Below are 24934 nucleotides of genomic sequence, written 5' to 3' on the forward strand. Positions count from 1 at the left end.
GTAACAAAATTTTAATTGATCCACAAAGAACAGTGAAGAAAATATAGTTTTTGAGTAGTAAATGAGTGACATTCCATGTCAGTCATCCAACTGAAAATCTACTTCAGTGAGCCAAGCATTTTGCTTAGACATCAAAAGCATTTAAGTGGTTTCTTCACCGTATTCTCTGACCCTGCACTGAAGGCAGTACACACAGCAAATAATTATTGCCACAGTGAAACAAGCAAAAGCTGGGGGTTATGCCCAGATTCACATTGTGCAAGCTACAGTGAAATAGAAGTTAGTAGAGAAATCAGACAACCTCATAAAACAGAGGTCATTGACTCTGAACAACCTGTAATAACTCTGACCTTTAGATCATAGCTCACTTTCCCCTATTTCCTGTTGCTGCAAACATTTGACAAAAAGTAATGACAAATCATTAGAACTCTAAGTCCTTCTGTACTTCTTTCCTAGTCAGTGCAGCAGAAGCAGAGGTAGTAACACAGGTGTTGTTACATAAAGTACCTGTATAGTGGCTATGTGGATCACTCTCCCCAACAAACACATTCTGTTTTTTGGCAACACTCATGGTTTTAAATGAAGTAGAAATGAACGCTGCCCTGAGGAGCTCAATTTAATTTGATTGGCAGTCATAGCCTTAAATAACATCTAGAAGGTCAAGATAAAGGTTTCTGGCAAAAAAAGATTGTTCTCGTTAATACTGAGGATAATTCCTAATTGCTGTCATGTGTAAGGATATTTTCATGGATTTTTAAAGACACAGGAGCCAACATGTCCTCAGAAGCACTTACAAGCAGTCACTTGGCAATAGTAACATTTCACACCACACCCTCTATTACCAAGGAGAACAAGGTTCTAGAAGTATGAAAAAAATATATCATTCTAATCTAATGATACAAATATCTAACTGTCTAAAAGGTTCACTTGGAGACGATGAAAGTCTTCTAGGTAAAGAACCATATGCTTCAAATGATATTACAGTTTTAGGAATGAGATATTCCAGAAGACAAATACAGCCTTTTGTTGTTGTTGTTTTGAATGCAGAAGTCCTCCACCAAGTAACTGCAGCCACAAAGCTCTGAATCCTCAGTAGATAACAGCCACTGGCTCCATTCTCATCATGGCAGCAGGATCCAAGCCAAGTTGGTAGGGTCTATGTTTTAAACAGAAAATCCACTGTAACTAATACATATGAAAATATCCCTGCTGCATTTAAGAAATGTAGTTTGGTGATGCACATTCTGCAGATCTTGAGAAGAGCCATGAAGTTCTGCAAATACTTCTTTACTGCATTGAAATTATATGTGTCAATCATCCAAGTATCACCAAGCTTCTTGAAATCTAGATATGTACAAACAGCCTTGATTTTCTTCTCAGTCAGACTTATAAAATAGTAATTTCTCTGATGGTATCAGACCTCACATCTCACTTAAAATGCTAGTGGGCACAGTTTCTTTCTTGGTTGAAATATGAATAATCCTTAGAACAAACCCCAGTGCATAGTCAAGCATCTCTTTAGAAAAAGTTTCTAAAATAAGCAGGTCTGGAGCCTATATCATGTTTGTGTCTGATGGTGGTGAGCCATTACATGCATCCGTAAATTTATATTCAGTGCAGTGATGCTACCCATTTTATAGCACACAGTAGGTGCACAAAACATGAATCACAAGTCACATTTTCATTCAGGAGGTTTGATTCCTCTGGTAGCTGTTATTCATAGCCCATGTTTGGTAAGAAGCGAACACCATCTGAAAGGAAACACGCTGGTCAGTGTTTTGTATTCTGAGGCTTCAGAGTCAGTATTTAGAGTCAGTGCAGCAACCTGGGCCATCCTCCTGGTGCAGGGGTAAATGTTATTGCACACACAGTGCATGCGAGATTACTTCTCTCCATCTTCATGCCAGGAACCTGCTGCCACAGCAGCTGCCTGCTGGTTAAGGATGGTTCATGAGCTGTCATGGTAAAACAGATAGTGGTCAGGAAACATGTCTTCTAAAGGCCCTGCAGTGAATAGGGAAGACCCAGGCTAACAGTGGCTTTCACCGTGTTTTTGTAGTCTGCAGACCTCTGTGCTTTCTAGTTGTGTCAGGCTAATTTTCTATGGGCCATGCTTTGTGCTACAGGAGTGCCTGCTCTAACAGTTTTTCTCCTGCCATGGAAGCTCTAGGCCTCCCTGGTAGTGGTGCATCATTTAGCAACCATATAAATGTTCACTCCAAATACTGCCTGATTGTTCAAGATAAGCTGACATCCATTTGGTTTTCCTTAAAATAATCCATTATGTTTTCCACATTTCTCTGCAAGTTGCTATTCATAACCAGCTGAACCCATTTTGCAGTGAGAGTGAGGTGAAGAGTTGAGGGAAAAAACTAGGACAACACTGAAAAAAACCCCAAACAACCAACTAAGAAACTAAATGTGTTTTGAAATGTTCATCTAAATAAAAAACGAAAAGCAGTATCTTTTGTTGTTTGGTTTTTTCAATACTTCAAACTTTCAAAATAACTCTAAAAATATAAGGGAATCACTTTTACGAAGCCATTTTAAAATGTGAAGAAAGATGGAAATGTCAGTACAAAAGGTGGGTAGCTTTAATTTTGCAATATTTATTTTGCATTCTTTTAAGAGAACTTTTGAATAAAAACGCATTATGCAAGTTACATATGCATTATGCATATGTAACATATAAATGTTACAAAACCAAAACATTTTATCAAAATAAAACAACATTCAAAAGAATCTTGTCTTTTTTCCACTCTTCCTATCCATGGTAAATATGCCTTTCCTTTTGCCATAATTTTCTGTGATTTGGGTTTACATCTATTACTGTCTTCGGTTTCCACCTATAAAATTACCATATTTCCTCCACTATCCATATAATACCTTAAAAGGAGCAGAGATTTTTTTTCCCCAGTATATTTGTTCAGTGCCTTTGGTCATGAATTCTTGACTTTGTTGAGAGTCTGAAGCTGATAACAACCTTCCAACATATTTCTCTGTACCAAAAATAAGGGCCAGTTAAGCCATGGGTATTTCTTATGCAAATAACACCTAACATATTACTAAATAGATGAGGATTAATAATATGTTCACCAAAACTACCAAGAAGGTTGAGACAGATTTCATTTAATTTAACTTACAGTAAAATACTATATTTTTTTTTTCATGTGTGTGTTTAAATTATAATGGCCTGCCTTCAACTCACATTTACTGGTAAGCTATTTTGTAGCCCATATGAAACACTGAGTAAGAACAAAATTTTGGGATTAATTCTAAATGCTGAGAAGATGGTAGATATGTAATGATTTTTAGGTAATTTAAATGGCTGAATAGACAGATACAGACAGGAATGAAATTATTGACTGGCAACATACAGCGGCTCCTTTCAAAAGCTTTCATCTAATTTAGAGAAGCCTAACATGAGAGACCAAAACTGGAGAATTACATACATTAATCTTGCCATGGCCTTTTGAATGTGAATTACAATTTAGAGTCTTCTGTATGACATTTAATTTATATTTATTGCAGCAGAGTAACAATAAAGTAACTAATAATGGTTACATTTCTAGGAAATAAAGAGTGGGAATTACAAATGTACATGGAAACTAAAGTGCCCCATTTCTTTGCTTTTTCATCTGTTTTTTCCATCAATTTTTCCTTGTTCAGACAAAATTAATATTACAGCATTTCTCATATCCTCAGTACTATGCTGGCACTTTTTTAATAGGCCAAGATAATTTGTTGACATAAAAATGAGCCTACTTTTAAAATAAAAGGATTTTTTTTTTAAGTTTTAGGTGGGCATTTTTCCACCTTGCCCTTCTGAGAGGGAGGACACAGAAGAGCTGGGTATGGTAGCATAGCTTACATGTGTTTTATTGCAGGAATTTCCTGTAATTATACAGCTACTGGAGAGCCACATAAAACCTTCACTTTTTCCTTAATTTTTTTTGTTTGTACAGGTCAGCATCATATACCCCACTAGGCTGAAGGAGATAATCTTGAAGGTATTAATGTGATTACAGTTTAGGAAAATAGAGTTATACAATTGCAGCATGGGCATGTGCCATCTCTGCACTCCAAGTCCAGACTTGAACTACCATCCACTCTGCTGCTGACCTGATGGCCAAAGGCTTAATGCAAAGGATTTAATGACTGGCTGGATACAAAGGGTCATATGGTAAAGAGAGCTGAAAGTTGCTATGACTTGTTAATCAACTAGAGGGGTTAAAACATCTGCCACAATGGAAACCTAAACCAATACATGCATACGTTTCATCAGTATAGAATTCCTCTTTATCCTGAATAAAATCAGATTGTTTTCTTCCTTAACAGTGTCCCTGCCAGCTCACCAGAGACTGACCTACAACTTTCTGTGCACATGGAAGAGTACAAAGTTTTAATGCATGCTGCCTCAGCTGTTTAGGCCAGCAAGACCTGAAAACATCAATGATTAAGCTAAGAGAGATTTTGTGCTTTACTGAACTGTTTATTAGTTCTCTGGGAAAGTTCTGGCTGTGAAAGGCGAGATGGGATTTGAAGAAGAACACAGGTAACCACTTGCCCCTGAGGAGGAGGAGGATAAGGAGGGCTGTTTCTAGGGCTGCTTACACATTCCTGATCCCTGGAACACTGACTGCCCCAAAAGCCTGGTTGACTTCATCTAGGAAGGTACCATTTCTCTTTGACCTTGGAGTAGAATCCAGAACCAATTCTGGCTACATTTTGTCTGACTTCCATGCTCTTCCCCCCTATGGCTGCTGCCCTTAGCATGGACCCAGCTGCCGGCCACTCTGTCCCACCACCCTGATTCCACCACCTGCTCACTTCTGCCCACAGCGGCAGGGCCAGGAGCTGACAGAGGTTCAAGACCAAATGCCAGGTCCTTTACTTTGATCACAATAACCCCATGCAGTGCTACAGGCTGGGGGCACAGTGACTGGAAAGTTGCCCAGCAGAAAATGACCTGGGGATGCTGATCAACAGAGACTGAACATGAGGCAGCAGTGTGGTCAGGTGGGCAAGAAGGCCAATGGCACCCTGGCTTATATCAGAAAGAGTGTGACCAGCAAAACCAGGGCAGTGATACTTCTCCTATACTAGGCACTGATGGGGCTGCACCTCGAATGCTGGGTCCAGTTCTGGGGCCTTCAATTCAAGAATTGAGGTTGAGGTGCTGGAGCAGGTCTGGAAAAGGGCAACGAAGCTGGTGAAGGGTCTGGAGTACAATTCTGATGAGGAGCAGCTGAGAGAGCTGGGGTTGTTTAGCTTGGAGAAGAGGAGGCTCGAGGGGGACCTTATCACTCTCTAAACTCCCTGAAAGGAGGCTGTAGCCAGGTGGGGGGCGGCCTCTTCTCCCAGGCAACAAGAAACAGGATGAGAGCACACAGTCTTAAGCTGTGCCAGGGGAGGTTCAGGCTGGACATTAGGAAGAATGTCTTCACAGTTAACAGTGAGTAGGCGTTGGAATGGGCTGCCTAGGGAGGTGGTGGAGTCACCGACCCTGGAGCTGTTTAAGGAAAGACTAGACGTGGCACTCGGAGACACGGTCTCGTTGACAAGGTGGTGTTCGGTCATCGGTCGGACTCGATGATCTCAGAGGTCTTTTCCAACCTAACTGACTCTGTGATTCAGAGTGGGGCAGTCCCGCGACGACGGGGCTGCCCGAGGGCCAGTGTGTCCCGGCCCGGCCCGGCCCCGCTCCCGGGCCTCCCGTTGTCCCCGCGGCCGGCAGGGGGTGCGCGCGGCGGGCGGGCGCGGCGCTCTGTCCCCACCGGCGCCGCCGGTCCGTCCGCTCCGCGCGGCCCCGCCCCCCGCGCTCACACCACCCGCCCGCCCGGCGCTGCGTCAGCCCGGCAAGATGGAGACCGCCGAGGAAGGTATCGCGGTCGCCCGGTGCCGCGACCCCCCGGGCGGGGGCTCTGCCGGGGCAGCCTCCCTCCAAGGGCGCAGGGCCGGGGCAGGGAGGGCGTCGCTGGCTCCGCTGGGCGGGCGAGCGAGGGGCTGTCAGCGCCTGGGGGGGTTTTCCCGTCCCGTAGCTGCAGGTGCCCGGGCCCGCGGGGTTCGGGCCGGGCTGGGCCGGGCCAGGGCAGCCAGTGCGTGAGGCGGCGCGCGCGGCGCCCCTTACATAACACCGGGGATCGCGGGGGGAGGGGGGAAGGGGAGGCGGTGCTGTGGGAACACCGGGAGCGGGGCTGGGATGGGCCGCACCGGGGCACCTGGGCACCGGGGCCCGCCGGAGGCTGCGGTTTTGCTCGGGGAAAGTGGGGGGCTCGGGGGCGTAAAGCGGCGGCAGGCGGGGTGCGCACGCTGAGGGGGGGACGAGCAGTGCCCCGAGCCCCGTCCGGGCCGCCGAGCCTGTCCCACCCTGCCTGTAACCCAGCGGAGCTTAAATGTACGCTCTCGGCCGCATAGCGATAGCAGCTGCTGCTCCTTGTGCGAGGTTAACTTTGTTGTGTGTGCTGGAAAATCTGTTCGAAAAAATTGAACTATGCAGGTGCTGGCGTGTTTCTCTGTCTCTTTTACGGTTGACTGATAGTATCATAGTAAGTTCTTTTTAAAAAAGAAGCTGTCAGAGAGATCACGGTCATGTTTTTTGGGGGGTGGGGTCTGGTTGTGGGGGTTTTTTGAATGTGTAGTTTCTATTTTTAAGGATTTTTCCATTTTTAAGGGCTTTACTTGAGATCAAATGTGGATATGTTTTGTCAGCACTTTTGCTCTGCTCGGATAATCACAGAAATCGTTAGGGTTGGAAGGGACCTCTGGAAATAATCTACTCCAACTCCCCTGCCAAGGCAGGGTCACCTAGAGCAGGTTACACAGGAACGCCTCCAGGTGCGTTTTGAATGTCTCCAGAGAGTGAGAGGGAGTACAGTGAGGGACTACTTAGTTCAGGATGATACTGGAGAACTTCCATAAAGCAGGACCTCATATTGTAGCACAAACAAAAATAAATAAAGGATGTGTGTTGTTGTGTTTATTGCAGTATTAGAGCTTTGTTTGTCATCTTAAGCAATAGGGACAAACACATATTGCAGTAGCAAGGCAGTTCCAAGGAAAACGTTTTGTGTCTTGGCTTTTGTTGCTTTGGCATCATTTTGAATGTAGCTTTTTGTCTGGTGTCACTTGATTTTCCAGCTTGAGAGGATTAAAAAGAAAAAAAAAGGTAGAAAAACATGAAATACTGGATGGAATAAGACAGCACCTTTGTAGTAATGTCCCTTGGAATGTGCTGTAGACATCTTTAATACTCATGAACACTGATGGTTTATCAAAATATTAGTGGCTTTAAAATCTAACATTTAAAACTGCTTGTTGCAACTCTGTAGAGCAGTAGTCCCACTGGTGAAATTAACAAAGTGAACTGATCACTTGGCCAGAAAACTTGGATTTCCACAGTCTGGGAAGTGGATACTGAGAAATGACCAGCCGATTTTCCACCACTCCAGCAGTTGGTAAATCTGTCTCAGTGGACTTAATTCAAACAGCATAGTTGATAATTTGTTAGAGGCTGTTACCGGTGGTAGACTTTGATCATACCTGACTTAAGTAGGTGAACAGCAAGACCAGGAAGAGAAAGAAAAGCGGGTTGTTAGTTACATCTTAAGGCATTGTCTTCTTTAACTAAACCTTTGTGTTAAACTCTACTCTTAGAATTTGGACTTTTCTGAGGGTTTTTTATGTATAAACACACATATATATGCAGGCTTAGATATTGTATTGTGGTCTTGCCAATGTTACCTTGAAAAGCTCTGTGTAGTAGTGTGAAAGTAACTCGTCTATATACTCACTTTCCATAAATACCACTAGAATGTTACAACTTCTTCTACAGTTTCAAACCTCAGTTCCCTCTATTAGACCTTCATGCCGGTTGCCAGAACGCCAAAGAGGCTTCCCAAGGTTAGAAAGCTTTAAACACCACCAGCAGCAGCAAAGACTCTGTTAGTGCCTTAAGGAAGAGAAAAATCCATGCTCTAATAATGTGTGCCTCAGCTTCTGCTACACAGTGTCAGATGGACTTTCCTAGCTGTTGATAGTCTGATAACGATATTGTGGTCATTGTGGTACTGATGGGTTTCGTGCTTGACTGAATTGTCTTGTGGAGTTAGCAAGCTGAACTGGATGGTGAGAGCTCAAAGAAGAGAGGCAGTTTAGGGTCATAATGTCAGACCTAAGTGGGAGCTGCTTCACCTCGGGATGAATCTAAGAGTTGCTTCGCTGTAGCACTGGAAAGCACCAGATACCGTGTTTTGCTGATGAGAGGTAATTCTGGTTCTTTCTGGTTAAATCAGTTTGTTGCTACATAAAATAATCTTCACTTTTCAGTATTGCAGTGTTGAAATTCAGAGAGGTGATAGGCATAGGCTCATTCTCAGGGGGAACAGGAAGGAACTGTTTTATTCAAGGTCATTTTTTCCAAGACACGTGCATGAAGAACAGGATGCGAAGTGTGTGTACACATAGAAAAGTAGTGACTATTGCACGGTGGAATTCCCTCTGAACACAGCAGAGGTCAGAAGGTGCATAGCTTTACATGTTGACCCTCAGTGGGGTTTATTGATTTGAAGCTATGGGCTGCTTAACAGCCCAGACCAATAGACTCATAATATGTTAATTTGAATTTATAAAACAAGTAGAAATATCTCAAAATTCTCATAGCCTTTGAAAAAATAAAATTTAGGTTTAACTTATTTTATTCATTACTTGTTTTAGTAAACGGACAAAGGCAATCCTTTCTCAAATACAGAATTAATTTGCTTTCATTAATGCAAATTATGTTCCCAACAGTTTTCAGAATAAGTGGACAGTTGGCTGTGAGAGTCAACAGGCCATTAATGAGCAGATTCAGAGAGCAATGGGCATCTTTCAGGGAACAGTGTGCTTTTAACTTGTTTTCATGCCAGAGAGTATCCTTAAAGCATTGGTTTCACATTCTGTCTCCTGTGCTGGTCGTAGCGCTGGTCTAGTGTACAAAATTGTCAACTTGCTGTGATGGAACAGCTCTGTTGGAAAGAATGCAGGAGGAGGTGGGCATGCCACAGCGAGTGGGTAGAGCTTGCCTGTCAGCTGAAGAGACCTGTCCTGTGCAGCCATCTGGAAATGCTGTCTGTGGTAAAAGGATCATTTGTTAGCTGAAGTAGTAGTTCTGGTCGTTCTTATCAGCAGAGAAACCAGGGACTCTTGATGTTTGCAGTGATAAAGTCGTTGCTCAGTACGGCTGTGACAGAAGTGCTCTTTATGTGTCTTTGTGGCATCACTGATATTGAATACCTCTTTCTGTTAGTTGTAGGTTTTTGTGCTGCATGAATGACTTCAATCAAATATTGCTTTTATAGATAGGAAATTGTTTGGGTTTTTTTCCTTTTGAATCACTTGAATTCTTATGCTTTATGTGTAGAAACTGTTCTAATACTGCGTCAACTATGTTTATGGTCATATTGTGACCTCTTTATTAGAAAAAATAATTTAATTTTTGGTATCTTTTGGAACTTTATGTAGAAAAGCATTAACTTTTGAAGATTTCGACCAAGAACAAAGATAGGTGACTCAGACTTGAAATTGCATATTTGCAGTATTCCTACATCAGTACTTTCAGTTGGTATTTTTCTGACAATGATCTCTGGTATGTATGTGTTATACTCTTGCAGGTTTGTGGGATGGTGGTTGATACAGAAATAATTAACAAAAGAGAAAATCCTAAGCTCACATATTCTATAAAAATGGGCATTTTATGTTCATTTCCTGAATAGAAATAAAAGGAGGAGTAAAGGGAAGATACCATGAATCTATCGATAAGCAGATAAAATACTTGATTTTTATTTCTATTTAATCATGTGGCTGACTGAATGGTATTAAAATAGACATCTGTTCTTTAGAGGGAGGGATTTATGCTCACTTCTTTGTCCACAAAACATCTTGCAACCTTTAGTTGTAAGAAAACATAAAAAATAGGGAATAAAGAACGTGCAGGACCTATTGAAATGTTACAGTAATTATGAAATAGAAAATGTCTTTTCTCTTGTGACTAGACAGTAGACTGCTAAATGGTTGGCTTTATTCAGCTTGGGTAGCAAACTCACAAAATACCTATGTCTATTATGATGGGTTTTTTTCCTTTTAATCAAGAGCACCAAAGAAACATCCACGTTAGGTTCAATAGTAGCAAATGACTTGTATAAGTCATTGTTGGACATTATTAAATCTCTTCTGCTAAGTGTGTGGTTAACTTGCTCAAAATTCAGATTGAATTTTTTCGTTTCTAAGTCTCCACTTTCAGGAAGATTATCCTTAACAGTTTGTATGTTGTTTTAGCAATAACTTTTTAGGCAAAAAAACACCTCCTCCTGTAGTTTAACTGTGTCTGTTCTCTGGAAATCTTGAAAATATTGTAAGACGTATCTTGAGTTTTTATAACGTGATCAAGCGAGTAACATTCTTGTTGTTTTTTCTGTTCATCTCTTGGTCTTTGTCTTGCATCTGATGAAATCTGTCTTTCATCCTCTTCCAGTTTATTCTGGCTTCGTTTTGCTACATGGCAAAGTTTCTAGAATGTAATTGTATAATTTGTCTTGTACATTTGAGTTCTTTAAGCGGTAGTGTAATAAGTTTTTGTCCTTGTCAGCAGATATATGCAGAGTCTGTCGGTCTGAAGGAACTCCTGAGAAACCCCTCTATCATCCATGTGTGTGTACTGGCAGTATTAAATTTATTCATCAGGAATGGTGAGTTCTGTGCCTGTAGCTTTCTTAACTTTTTTTTTTCTAATTAAAATACAATAACATGTTTCTAAAAACACTGCTTGCAGAGTCTTCAGGTTAACTAGTAAGAAAAATCCAATTTTCAATGGAAATGTGTTAGGGGTTTTGATGTTTTTTACGTAATGATTCATTACAATTCACAAAAATTTATTAATTATGTACAGAAAGAAAGTGCTGGTAATTGCTTGTGTTTGGGACTACAGTTCTGATCCTATGTCAGCTTTATGAAAACTAAGCAGAAAAATTAGTATGTTGGGGCATTTTCTGCCCACGTATAGCTGTGAATAGAAAGAACATTTAAACTCATAGCAAGAAATAAAAATACCCTAGTACTTTTTAGGGGTTTGAGGTGTGTGTTTTATCAGGAAGTGCTGAAATGAAAACTGTAGTTCTACTCTATAGCACACATTTCCTTTTGATGGTATTTTAGTAGCCATTCTTCCACAAATACAACAGTTCTAAATCTTAGCTGTGTGCATCTATATGTCATATCTTGAAGTATTAATAAGAATTCGTGTCACTAGTGGGTGTCCATGCCAGAATATCTGCTTTGATCAGTAATGTACTTAAAGAATTTACTTTATCAATGATGTAACTTCTGTATGTCAGCTTACCTTTTTTTACGTTTTCAAACTTCCTTGATGGCCTAAATGGATTTAATGAACGTGCTAATTTAAGTCCTGCTTGACAGTACCAATATCCTGACTTATGTTTGAAAACAGAGAATTGGTGTTTTCCTTAGTGGAGGGATAGGGCAGAGAGATATATAACATGTGTTAATATGATCACTTTTTATTGCAGCTTAGTTCAGTGGCTTAAACACAGCAGAAAAGAGTACTGTGAATTATGTAAGCACAGATTTGCTTTCACACCAAGTAAGTATGTTTTACTGCTCCTATTTCTTCAGAATTTCTTTTTCTTTTAGTGTGTATGAAGTGATTACTTTTTCATTCAGCATGATAGATCCAAACTTGTGTTTTAACTTCTGTATTCTTGTTTGAATTGCAGTTCTTATGCATATTATTGCATACTGTGTGAAACGTTTAAATAATGGATAATTTGGTTCTTTCATAATCTTGCGTGAGACATAAAAGAAGTATTATTCTGTACCTTTTCTGACAGCCTCAGTCCCATTCTTTTGTTGCCAGCATTACACAGTATGGCAGGTTTTCAGCTTCACTGATAAATTTGAGTGTTTGCAAGCCTGAATAGTAAAGTGAAACCACAGCAAAATTTGAATTTGAACACCAGTTTTCTGCTACCTTTGAATGATCTACCTGAAACTACCACTTGACTTCTGTCAGTGTCAGGTCAAATGACACTGACAGATAATGCAAAGTATGATTATTCCCCTTCCCTTTCAGTCAAGATACAGTAACTACCCAGTATTACATTGCCTTTTATGTTAGATACAACTAAATAGGTTAGGCAACTTATGATGAAGAATTACTGTATCTTTACATAGTTCTCAGATGCTTCTTAATTACATTTTAACTGATTGTGGTAGAAATAGGTGAGGTCATTTGGCTTGGTGGCAGGCTAGGCTTTTTATTTAGTATTACCAACTTACTGCCTGTTGAGCAGATAGTGGGGTTTATGCTACATTTTTCTCTTTACATTTACTTGTGGTGATTTATTCCTTACAACTGCTGAACTCAGTTCTTCATGTTGAAGATAAGTAAATTTTTTTTTTTTTTAAACTGATGAGTATCCTCACTGTAGAAGCTGTCTTGAGTTGGGAAAGATGATGGTTTGACTGTTTCAGGTGTGTACTACAATAAAAATCAAAGCTCCTTTTCAGGGTAGCTGGTCACTCATCCCATCTCCTGCTTCCCTCTCACGTTTTTTTGTGGGGTTTGTCTTTTGTTTTTTTCCCCTACTAGTTTTGTACTTTGGTAGAGAAAACTGAGGCTAAGGTGGTTTAGTTCATGTATCTTCTTTTCCAAAAATCCCGTGGTCTACCATCCTTCTGTATGTTGAAACTCAGTATTTTGCATTTCTGCTAACAATTAATTAAGCACATTAGACCAACAGTGAAATGTGCAATGTTAAGTCTGTCTTATGAGGATAATAGCATATTTTGTGTTGAAATGCATCAGGTTATTATTTTTAAATACTACAGAGACCTCTATAAGGAGTGTAAGACAGATCATCTGGTTGCAGGTTTTATTTGTTAAACATTTTTATAAAGGTATTACACTGGTTCTTTCTGGAAGCTTTGCAAATTAAGAGTGATCCCCAGTTATTAGCCACTTTCAAAATTGCATTCTGCTACCAGGTTCTCTACAGAATTTAGTGTGCAAGACCAGAAAATGGCATTTCAGTGATTTATTAGTTGTTAAGAAGAAAGAAGACTTTCTAGTTTTGTATAGAAAAACCAAAACAAACCACGAAGGTGTATAGTGTTTTCCTTGGGATATAGGAAAAAGTAGATGAGTCGTTCTAATGAAATACACTTTATACGCGTGTTGCTGTTGATAAGAGGAAGCTTAGTCACTGCCCTTATCAACAGAGGTGTTCCTGCAGAAGCTAATCCTTGACTGACACAGCTGTTAGCAGCACAGCCTGTAATGTAATTGTAGGTTACAGATGTGAGAAAACATAGTTGAGTTACTGTGGCTTAACAAGTTACCATTTGTCATGGGAGCTTTGACGTTGATAGTAAGTGAACCTCTTTCTTCCTCGTGCAATAGAGTGCTTTCTCCACATTCAGCCTCTAGGAAAGGTCTCCTTATCCTCCTGTCACACACTTGCCACTCCCCTGACTGAGCAGCCTGAGCTGATAATGTGTTCTTCTTGGCTTTCCATATTGCAGTGTGCTTTTTTCATACCAGGCTGCCCGCAGTGGTAGCAACATGTCAGGCCCCTGCACAGATTCCTCCTGCCCTCTCTACCCAGAGTGTCTTGTTTCATTGTTTCCTTGCACCCAATGCTTGTGCAGTTACAGTTTCCTTAGTTTGTCTTACCCCTTTCTTTGAGACATAATATGGCTTTCCAGTCTGGAAGCTGGATCTGCCTGTGGGAGCTGGGAGGGAATGAGTCACAGGTGCTGGAGAGAATGATAAGGCAGAAAGGGGATTGATGTATATGCCAGTCATGGTGAGCAAAGTTGGATCTGGCCTATAACCATGCCAGGTGTAACACACTTTCAGATAAGTTAATTCACCATGGGATGTGGTCAGACAAACACATGTATGTAGTTAATATCTGTGCTTCAACAGACAGGCACTAAGTTGAGAATAATAGTGCAGGAATACCAGCAACTCCTCTCTTATTGAGCTTAGTTTGCTTGTTAAGGCTGTTGTTGTCATTCTGTCGAAAATGATCCCTTGCTAAGTGTAACTTTTTGTGTATGAAGTATTCATAAACTATTTCTGGTGCATTTATTCTTTAAGTTGTGTAACATCTTGTGATTTCTTTAGTACCTGAACTGCTAGTTTAGTTACTGTTTGGAAGGAAGGAAAGAGGAGAAGGTTCAACTTGCATCTTGGCAGGACTACAAAGGAATGGATTTTTCTTTTGGATAATAACATCATTCTCTAAATGTGTTTAGTCATGTAGGCAAATGACTTGATTTTCAAATGAATGCTTTAAAGCTAAGTTAAAGCATGTTTAAATGCCGATGTTTTAAATTTAATTCCTTTTCTGCAGTTCTTCATCTTATGAATTAACACAACTATTAAAAATAAAAAATAGCTTTGGACGTTTTTAATTATGTCAAGGTGCTTGTTCATTTTTAAATCTTAAGTTTTCTTTCTGAGTTTTTAAAGGGCAACTGCTATGTATTCTTTCCCTCCCCACATGTGCTCTCCTTTGTCATGTGCAAGGATGTGCTTTTATTGATGTCACACTAAACATTCATAAGCACTGACCCATGAAAGAAGGTGCGGCTGTATTTCTCAAGAAAACACAGTTTCCAAAACTCCTCCTTTCTGTAGAAGGTAACCTTAACATAAATATTGTCAAAAACACAAATATGGAAGCAGACTAACTTGATCTTTGGCTAGAGATTGGGATGGGTTCATCTCTCTGCTTCCTGTGCAGCTACATTGCTGGTAAGTGATTGATACAATGTCACAAACTTAGTTAATACAAAGATTGTAAAAATTAAGGAAGTCCTATGGGTGTTCTTCCATTTATGAATTATTATAATCTGACATAAGCTTTTGATTTGTGCATGCAAAGTTACTAATTGAAGGCTTGAATGCACTAGGACCTCACTATTTTTATTGTTCCAGTCCTGGTTTGTTACTGTTCTTCCTTTCTTGTTGTTTGCTACCTTTGTTCACCTGTAGCTGTTAATATGAAAATTTGTTGGATCAGGAGCACAAATGGTTTCCTGTGAATCATTTGGATTGATTGAGCTCCTAAGCTAGCCTATAGCACTTTCAGATTCTCCACATTCAATACTTAAGGTTGGTTTTTTTTCAATTAACTCATTAATTTTCAATTAATCCAAGCCTTGATATTTTCTGATCATCTTAAAACCTTCCAGATGAGACTATCATAGCTATCTTAATGGGAAAGAGTTCATGGTTTGTAAATTTTAAGGTAAAGAGAAAGGAGCATCACTCTGACATAATTCAATATTCAATTATATATTCGTATTTGTAAGCAACTTGTGCAAAAAACATCACTTAATAATTGCATGTTTTCGTAGGAACACTTCGAAACTTTCTGATCTTCAATTTTTTTCTTAATCTTTAAGAAGCTTTGTAATTATGCTGAGTGACCTATTTTGTTGGGTTTATCCAATATCATGTAATTCGGATTTTATTGGAGGATATAATGGGCTGATTTTTTTACCTGTTCATTTTGGCAGACTTTAACACAGTAGTCCATAGCTTTAGCTTTTCTGGAAAGTAATTTGGAAAAACAAACTTTGAAACAAAATACTGTATTCTGGCACAGAATTCAGTGTGTCTTCTGCCAGTTCCAGGGTGCAGAGTATACACACAGTGGAGATTTATATGAATCAATTCATGTGTTTGTTAGACCTGTGGCTTGCATGAGAAGGGGTGGAGTTTTTCTCCTTTTACCTTAGCAATCCAGAGCAAAGTCTGCATGTGTCTCAAGGGTGTAAAACACAGAAACATAGAATAGTTTGGGTTGGAAGGGTCTCTTGAAGATCATCCAGTCCAACTTAAAGAATAACTCACAAGCCCTGTTTTACCAAACCCATGCTTTAACCTGTGAGCTAATAAATAAATGATTCTTACTTATGAGTTATATGGTGTTATTTCATGGTCAGTGCACAAGAATGACTGTGGAGGCATATAAATTGCTTGCAAGTGTAATAGTAAATAGAAAATCTATGAGTAAGAGGACTGTAAGTGTGGAGATTCTGTGAAGTAGGCTAAATGGCAGTTTCTAAAGGTAGCCATGTGTTTTTCCTACCTCGTTTGTGTCAGTGCAATAGCAGATTTTTGTCATGCTGTCTGCTTTGGAGAAGTAAAATCAATATTTGTGTTCCTGGAAAAGTTAGGTTTACAGGAGGGGAAGGAAGGGTGGAACAAAACACTCCCTCCTGAAAGTAGCCAGATACCCAGATTTAGTATTCACAACTTCAATAACAGCTGCATAGGTGCTACCTGACTATCCAAAAAGCTTTCTAGTAGTTTTTCTGTGGCCTGTACAGTTCCAAAAAGTCGAACTAGACCTATGAAAAGCTCAGCCAAAGTCTGTTTGAATTTCATGCTGTAATAAAAAAACCTCTATTGTTTTAATTGGTCTCTAGTAGAAAGATTTTTATTTGGAGAAACTCTGGTAAATAATGCAGGAAATTGGTTTCCCAAACTGAGTTAGGAAAGATTAGTGGGATAGGAATTAAGGGATGGAGGAAGGATGAGGAGGACAAGTTGAAAGAGAGTGAAGGGTTTGTATGGTGTGGGTCAAAGTCTCAGTCCTCAAAGTGGTAGTGTGGAGTGGATAAAAGGAATGTGGAGAGAAAATGGCAGTAGATGACAGACACAAGTGGAGGGATTAGCAATGAAAATCACTGACAGCAGGCTTCAGTGCTGCAGTGTGCTTGCACACCAGGGTTCCTGTCATGCTAGGAATTCTTGCATTTCACCCACAGGAATGTTGTAGGACGTAGAAGGGCTTTATCTTATCATCATGGTCTAAAGCTTCTAGTGGTAGAAGCTTTATATATTTTGAGGTGTGATGCACAGGAAAAACAACGTTCTTCCCCATCCCTACTCTCACCTCCTGAAATCATAAAAAATCATCAAATTGTTAAAATGTGGGTGATATAGCTTGTTTTCTGAGTAGTAGCTACATTGTGCTTTTATTTGAATGCTCAGTTGTAATCCTAGAGACATTAGAAAAGTGAGTATGTAGAACTGCTAACATTTATAGCCACTTTAACTTCATTGAGTTAGGATGACCATCCTTTTTTACAGTTCCCTGTGTGAGTGATCAGTAATTCCTGAAAGAGGCTTTTTTTTTTAATTTCAAGCTCGAGTTAATGTTTTCCATGTAGTGCTTGTTGCAGTTCCAAAGGGTTGATCGAAATAGGGTTTTTGAAAATCAAAAAGATTTCAAAGTATCTGGTGAGTTGTCTTGATTGGTACCATAAATATGTAACAGATACACTGTGAGTAAATATTCTTTTGCACCCTTAACAAAGGTTTCTTGTCTCCCCTGGCAGATATTTTCCAGAATGTTTGTTCAATGTGAACTGAGAGATCATTAGTAAGACTTCAGTTGGCATTTTCTATGGTACCAAATTGTGCACTAAATCTGTTTCAGTAACAAGAAAATTTTAAATTGGTAGGCAGTGTCAAAATGTGTTTGTGTCCTGCTTTCAATTTCCTGCTAAGTTGTCACAGGTACACTTCCCTAGTGTTATATTATTAGTCCTTTCTTTCATGAATCCCAGTTCCTTGCCAGCTACCTGGTGAATAAGGAGCTTTGAAATTTAAAACCAGTTATTATTTGTCTAAGGGTTACTCTTTTATTGTTACTTTGTGTCAAATACAATCCACATCTTGTTGAAATGTACCAGTCTCTGCCCATTCTTTGAGTACTTCTGCCAGTTGATGCTGCTTTTCCCTGTTCTTAGTTCTCTTTACAGTACAGAAACTTAGGGGTAGCCCTGGAGAGAAAAGAAGAATTTCTTTCTCCTGTAGAGGCTTCTTCACTGAGACTAGTAAAAGGATGATTAGGAATGTAGGAAAAGGGGATGCAGGTAGACAGCAGAAAGCAGTATTTCTTAGACTCTTAAAGGATTACCCATGAGAGAGAAGGAAAACCTTTTTTCTATTTGTTCTTAGAAAAATTGAGTTTCCATATGTAGTTAGAAGTTTATGAGATTTTAAAAAATAGTCCATTATGTTAAAGTCCTCAAGTGCAGATGTTTCCAACATAACAGACATCCAGGCAGCAATGTCTTTGTGCAACTCCCAACTGTAGTTTATCTTTTTTTAATTCAGATCTGTTACTGATAGTGTGCATTACCAGTTCTTGGTATACATATGTGTGTAGAAACTAAGAAAATGTAATTAAATTGTCAGGTGTTTTCTAACTGTTTGCAAAAGAAGAAACCTCATCACTGTTTTTCTTGGCTTTTGAGTAGGGATGGGCTTATGCAATATATGTGTTGAATTTAAAAAGTCAAGACAATTTACTATTATGAAAATATCTATACAGGGTGAGAGATTTTTATTTTACTCTGTAATAGTAATGTTCTGAGAAGAAATCTTGCATGGTATGAAATAGATACCTGTTGAAAGTAAAAGTCATTATGTGTAAATTTCAATCTATGTAGATACTTAATCAGCTCCCTTCAATTTTCCTCTCTGTGTTCTGCTTTTATTTTTCGGGGTTTTTTGTGTGTGTGTGCTGTTGGATAGCAAATGGAATCTAAATTATCTAACACAAACAAATGGACAGCTTGCAAAATTGCAAATTGCTCTTGTTCCTTGTGCTCTTTCCATGAACTAGGTTTATAAATAATAGACAGAGGTATCTTTGAAGTAGTGTTGGGTGGGAGGGCTACTGCATTTAGAATCTGCTTTTTCATAAGCTTATTTTGAGGTAGTTGGAGTTTAGAGCTATTAAGAAAACTTTTCTTAAGTCAAAAACTAGCATGGAGTTTATTAATTTCCCCGTTCCAGTAAATTGTAACATTGTGAAATTTTTTTTGTTTTTCGTTTGGAGTCATCTCTTGAGAATCTGTAAAATATGCTTATTCCTCTGGTAAGCTTTTGTCAGATACAAATATTTTGTAGTTGGCAACACCTTTACATAAATGCTTCCCTTAAAGGACAGACGGTTTCATAAGTGCCTTTTCTACACAGTTTATTCCCCAGATATGCCTTCACGGCTTCCAATCCAAGACATCTTTGCCGGACTGGTTACAAGTATTGGCACAGCAATACGATACTGGTTTCATTATACACTTGTGGCCTTTGCATGGTTGGGAGTAGTACCTCTTACTGCATGTAAGTATTAATTTTTTGTACATAATACTCTTGTACACAGGGAAATAGACCACTTTCTGCAACAAAGTTTTGTGAGACCATTATTGGTTTATTTAAAAAAAAAAATCGAAGTAATTATTTCACTTATTTTCCCTCAGTTCTACCTATTGGACTCTTAAGCCAGTAATGCAATGCAGGAAGGTGTTAAGACACAGGAAAAAATGCATGAAAGGGCTTTTAAATTTCTTATTTCAATAAAATGCCTCTTTTCAAGTATCTTTAAAAGCTACATGGAAGTTTTTATTTGATACCAATTATTAATATTAGGATAGAAGAATTGTCCTGTTCTTTCTAATCATCTATAAATGAAAGTGCAGTATTTATCTTTTTCTATGAAAAGTAAAATTCCTTAGCCAAATTACTTAGTAAAACTCTTAAAAAATGTAAACGAAGTCATTAAGTAGTAAAGGAATTTAACAGAAAGGAGAGTGCACATTTAAATTACTGTAGTATCCATTTTGAAATTCACTTTCCGAATATGGATGGAAAGAGAACTATTGATGTTTCAACAAGCTAAAAATATAGAGAAGATGGAGAAAGGTAAAAGGGATATAGTGTTCAGTCAAGGAAATGGTTGAAAGTGCATCTTTACAAACCATAATATACCCATTGAACAAAAGAACAGGGAGTAGATGCATCTCCCCAGACAGCTTCTCAGTATTTTCTATGCTTTCATTTGTAGCTGGCACAGGCTTAGTTTGAGAATAGCACAATACTGACATCACCTAATTTTCTGAAGCAGACTGTATACACTGATAGCCTGCTTCTTAAGTTTATGTGACCAAAGAATCGTGGTAGAAAGCTAACATGAACTAGCATCAAGTATTAATCCATAAAACAGTTATTTAAAACAGATAATGAAATGGTGATGATATAATAGCAGAAGGTTATACAGGTTCAAAATATGATTGAACAAATTAAGGGGGGGGGGGGGAAGTCCATCACAGATTAATTAGCAGTGAGATATTATGGCACAGGAACTGAGCTGCTTTGCATGAATCATATGAGAATGTACTGAGGAAGTATCGCTGCAAGTATATTTAAGCTATTTCAATATTCTTCCTTAGACTTCCCTTAGTGTGACCATGCTGGAGACAGGTCTAGATAAATCTTGGGTCTAACCTAGTATAGCAATTCTTACACTTTGAATATACACTTTTCAAGAATATGCAGCTAAAATAAATACAGCTTTGTTCCACTGGTTGAATCTGGTCTTGGGTTCTGTTCATTCTCTGAAAGTTGAGATTTTCTGCTTTACCATAAATTTAGTTGGACATGAGGTGAAACAAGGGTACCTGTGGTCTAAAAGAGGCTATAACTGAAATCAAATTTATACCAAGCTTCTGTTTATTCACGCAGGTCGTATCTACAAGTGCTTGTTTACTGGCTCTGTGAGCTCACTACTGACACTGCCATTAGATATTCTGTCAACGTAAGTACCTGAACAGTTTGATACAAAGAACTGGTTTAGTCAGATTGCCCTGAAAATGGTTGCTTTGGAACTTGGTGTCCCTTTCTTCCAGTTATGCCTGTTACCTTCAGCCATCTTACCCGAGCAACTGCCCGTTAGTTACCCTTTGCATAATGAAATGTATGGCCAACAGCATTACAGTAGAAATCATTTCACTCTGAAGTTCCATTATTCAGGATTTTTAGAGCTTGAAAGCCCACTTTACAAAGTGGGCCCTGGGTAATGGAGATTTGTATTTGATGTAAAGAAAACTTATACTGCAAAATTGCACATAATTAAAAAAATTTATGTCCTACAGTTTTAATCAGATGCCACATAGTAGAATAGTAATAAATGTGTTGCTAATGTCACATTCTGTTTTCTTTGTTGCATTTTTATACTTTGAATTTAATTTTATCCATTCTGTCTCTTACACGATAGGGATTATTATTTTTTATCAGATTTTCTTCTACTGATACTTGGATTTTTAGTTCTTCAGTCACCATCTGCTGTTACATATTGTCTTTGTCCTTTTAAAATCAATTTTACTTAAATAATCAGTAAACACCAAACAATAGAATTTCAGGCTGGTTCTTATTTTTTCGTTATCTTGAACATGAAGAACCGAAACTCAGTTTAGGTAGAGTCAGTTGCACATCAAGCAAATTTTGATTGAGTGTTCTGTGTGGTTCAGCTAAGTCATCTCAGTTGAGCTATTTGATTTGAGATCTCAGGTCACGTTACATTTAATTTTTACTAGGGGAGAGAGATGTGTGCTTTGGTCTAATAAGAGTATTTTTCCTGTTATGTCTGTAGTGTAGATTCTGGGTTTATTTTTCTGAGAAGAATCTGAAACAAATGAACTTGAGCACCTCTTCTTTTGTCTGTTACAGGCTAGGGAGAAAATAAAGGACTCAAGTATTTGTCAGATTTTAATGGCCTGTGAAACTGTGCTTTGACATTTATTTCTTTGACAGAGACAATTACAGTAGCCTCTTTTCATTGTGAGTTCCATGTCCCCATGGTATTCACTGTGCTGTGCAGGCACAAGTATGTGGCTGCAAGGAGAACCAGAGTGGTGCTTCTTTGGGCATGGTGGAGTACTGGTGTGGCATGTTTCTTACTTATTATTAAAGAGTATACTGTAGTTTTCTGAGTAAATTCTCTGTAGTCAAGTAGTTCAAGGGTGGAAACAAGTGGGAGGAGGTACCTGAGATTAGGGATGAGGATTGCTTAAGATAGTTTAAGTGCCTCTCATTGCATGAAACCCTAGTTTCAGTTGGCTGGCTGAACTTTGTTTTGCTGCTGCTCTACAGTTATGTATGACCTGATAGATTCAGGTTTTTAAAGGACAGAGATAATATCTAGGGTAGAATACAGCCTGAAATGTAGAAAAGTTGAAGGGAAACCCTGCAGTTCCATTTTTCTGATTAGGGTAACTCAGCAGATAAAATGCTTCAGTGGACTGGATATAATGCACCTAGCTATTTAAAAAATCCTTTTACTGTATCAAACCATTTACCTAGCGACTATTGTCACTATTTAGTAGCTTTGCTATTTTTAAAGATTGTTTTTCCTGAGCTACTCTTTAAAATTTTCTTCATATTTGGTCAGATCCTGTTTTGGAAGAATATTTACTACAGTATTAATTTCACAAACCAAACCAGAGGGAAATAAAACCTTTTCCAAATTAGTGTGTATCCTGGCACTTTAAACCATTTGTACACAGGTACATACAGCCTTCCTAAAATAAGCCTTCTTTGAACAGATTTTTTTAAGATTAAATTAAAATTGTCTAGATACTTTCTTCACCTAGACACATAAATAAATTCAGCTTTTTGCACAAATGCCAGTTTATTTGTTAATTTGGACTAGTAGGATCTGTTTGTGATGGTTAACAATGACTGAGTTTAGTTTTACTAGCAAAATATTTTTGTCATTGATGCTTTATTCTTTTCTTTAACAGGGAGAACTTACTGGCTGACTGTTTGCAGGGCTGTTTTGTGGTGACATGCACTCTATGTGCATTTATCAGCCTTGTTTGGTTACGTGAACAGATTGTCCATGGAGGAGCACCACAGTGGTTGGAACAAAATCAACAACAGCCACTCAATGGTGTTGGTCAACAAAATGAGGTAAAACTTAACTGCTCAGTAATTCATTATAAATTTAGAAAATGTAATTTTGTGATTTAATAAATTACCAGAACCCAGTGATGTTGTTTTACTGGATGGTGTCTTTATTTGTTTGTTAGCAGAAGTTGAACATGTGTTTCTGTATAAACATAGTGACACCACTGTTATGTTTTTGAAGTTGTTTGTTTTGTATAACATTGTTTAGGGTCTTATGTCTCTATCTTCACCCTTTTTTTTAAGATAATTTTGTGCATATAAAGCTGAATTCTCAGGCATAGTGAATGAAGAATCAGCTTGCTTTTATTTTTTCTTTTTCTTAAGTATTTCAGTAGTTTGTGAGTTAACAACTCACTCTTGTCAAACCAGTTGGAAGTTTTGTTGAAACCACTGAAGTTGGAGCTTCTCTGCCCTCCCTCAGCCCCAACACACACATGCACCTCTTTAGTTCTTACAGAAGCCTCTTGATGGGAGAAGAGATGATATAAGCAACACGTGCATAGGAAGGAAATAATTCTAAATTTTGTTTTCTTTTAATAAATGTCAGGGTTTTTAAAGACAGAGGTAGAAATTCTCATTTTGGTGAGTGGTTCGCTTGGCTTCGAATTATCATCTTCCAAATATAATGATAGTTTTCATAAGATGAAGAGAGTTCCCCTCTATTGAGCACTGGTGAGACCATATGTGGTGTGTTGTATCCAGTTCTAGGCTCCCCTGGTACAGGAGAGCCATGGACATACTGGAGTGAGTGCAGTGAAGACCCAACAAAAATTATGAAAGGACTACAGCATCTGACACATGATGAGGGCCTGAGAGAGTTGGAATTTTTCAGCCTGGAGATGAGAAGGCTCAGGGACCTAACTTGTCTATTAGTATAAATGCCTGATGGGAGGGTGTAAAGAAGACAGAGTTGTTTTGATAGTATTGAGTGACAGGACATTAGGCAGTAGGCTCAAATTGAAATACAGGAAATTCCATTCAGACAAAAAAAATGTAGGTTTTTAACTGTGATCAACTGCAGGAAAAAGTTGGTCAAAGAGGTTATAAAGTTTCCACCTCTGAAGTTACTCAAAAGCCAAGAGGAAACAGCACTGCCCAGCCTGCTGTAGCTGACCCTGCTTTCAGTTGTGTTGACTACACAGTCTCTAGAGGTCCTTTCCTCCCTTACCTACTTTATGAAGAAATTTGAATGTTTCTTTTCCTGTTTTTAAAGGTTTAGTGGTCCCAAATGTAATGCTTATCTAAGACCTATATTATTGAAATTTTTTAATACTATTCAGTTTCATATACACAAGGATAAAAGTATGGAGAGAAGATGATGAGTTAACGGAATACTAAATCCTGTTTCTGCAGGCTCAGGCTGTTGTAAATGGAGGTGTTGAAAATGCTGTGCTTGACCAACCTGCTAACCCAGCTGCTGAGAATGTAGTTGTAGGAGAGAACCCTGAAATTCAAGAAGAACAAGTAGATGAAGAGGAGGAGGATAATGAAGATGAAGAAGATGCTGTAGTAGAAGATGCAGCAGATGCAAACAATGGAGCACAAGGTAACAGGTGACTCAAAACAGTAATGTTCTAGTTCTTATTAAATATAATTAGACCCTTGAATATAGAACTATCAGAATTCAAGGAAGCTGTGTAAATTCCCACTCTTGCAAATTTTGAGTGCTGAAGCATTTTCTTGCTGAAAAGCTAGCAGCAGTTATAAGATGAATATTATGCACTCAAGTCTTTTTGTTCATTTAAAACATATCATGGTGTGGTTACATGTTGTTTTGAGTGAGTCTAACAGCTGTAAAAACGGCCATTGTCTCCTCAGATGACATGAACTGGAATGCTTTGGAATGGGATCGAGCAGCAGAAGAGCTTACTTGGGAGCGAGTGAGTAAGAATAATTTTCTTGAATTTAATAATTCAGACTCATACTTGAAATTATTTGTAATGCTGTGTTAAAATGCATTTGAGACAGATTTGGATATCATGCCCTCAGTAAGAGCCTTTAGTTACCTAGAAAAGTTATTATACTATAAACAAAATGTTACTTGTTAACTATCAGAAAAGGCATTGCTTCAATTTCAAATGTAGTAGCAGCTTAAAACATGTTTTA

At 38.7% G+C, this 24934-nt stretch overlaps 1 protein-coding gene across 2 annotated transcripts in view; it reads left to right on the top strand.

Moving 5' to 3' along the window:
• The first annotated feature begins 5781 nt into the window (after positions 1-5781).
• MARCH6 (membrane associated ring-CH-type finger 6) overlaps positions 5782-24934 on the top strand; it is a 46744-nt gene continuing 27591 nt past the window's right edge. The window contains exons 1-8 of one of the 2 annotated variants that reach the window (XM_027644094.1): positions 5782-5882; positions 10628-10724; positions 11562-11635; positions 19064-19207; positions 20606-20678; positions 22663-22831; positions 24182-24374; positions 24647-24708. In XM_027644094.1, the coding sequence (XP_027499895.1) occupies positions 5864-5882; positions 10628-10724; positions 11562-11635; positions 19064-19207; positions 20606-20678; positions 22663-22831; positions 24182-24374; positions 24647-24708 (831 nt within the window). In that variant the 5' untranslated portion in view covers positions 5782-5863. Of the gene's footprint in view, positions 5883-10624; positions 10725-11561; positions 11636-19063; positions 19208-20605; positions 20679-22662; positions 22832-24181; positions 24375-24646; positions 24709-24934 lie in introns of both variants that reach the window. The other variant, XM_027644093.1, reaches the window with a different exon arrangement.

This window comes from Corapipo altera, unplaced genomic scaffold (assembly GCF_003945725.1).
Source record: "Corapipo altera isolate COAL_440 unplaced genomic scaffold, ASM394572v1 24b, whole genome shotgun sequence".
Lineage (NCBI taxonomy): Eukaryota > Metazoa > Chordata > Aves > Passeriformes > Pipridae > Corapipo > Corapipo altera.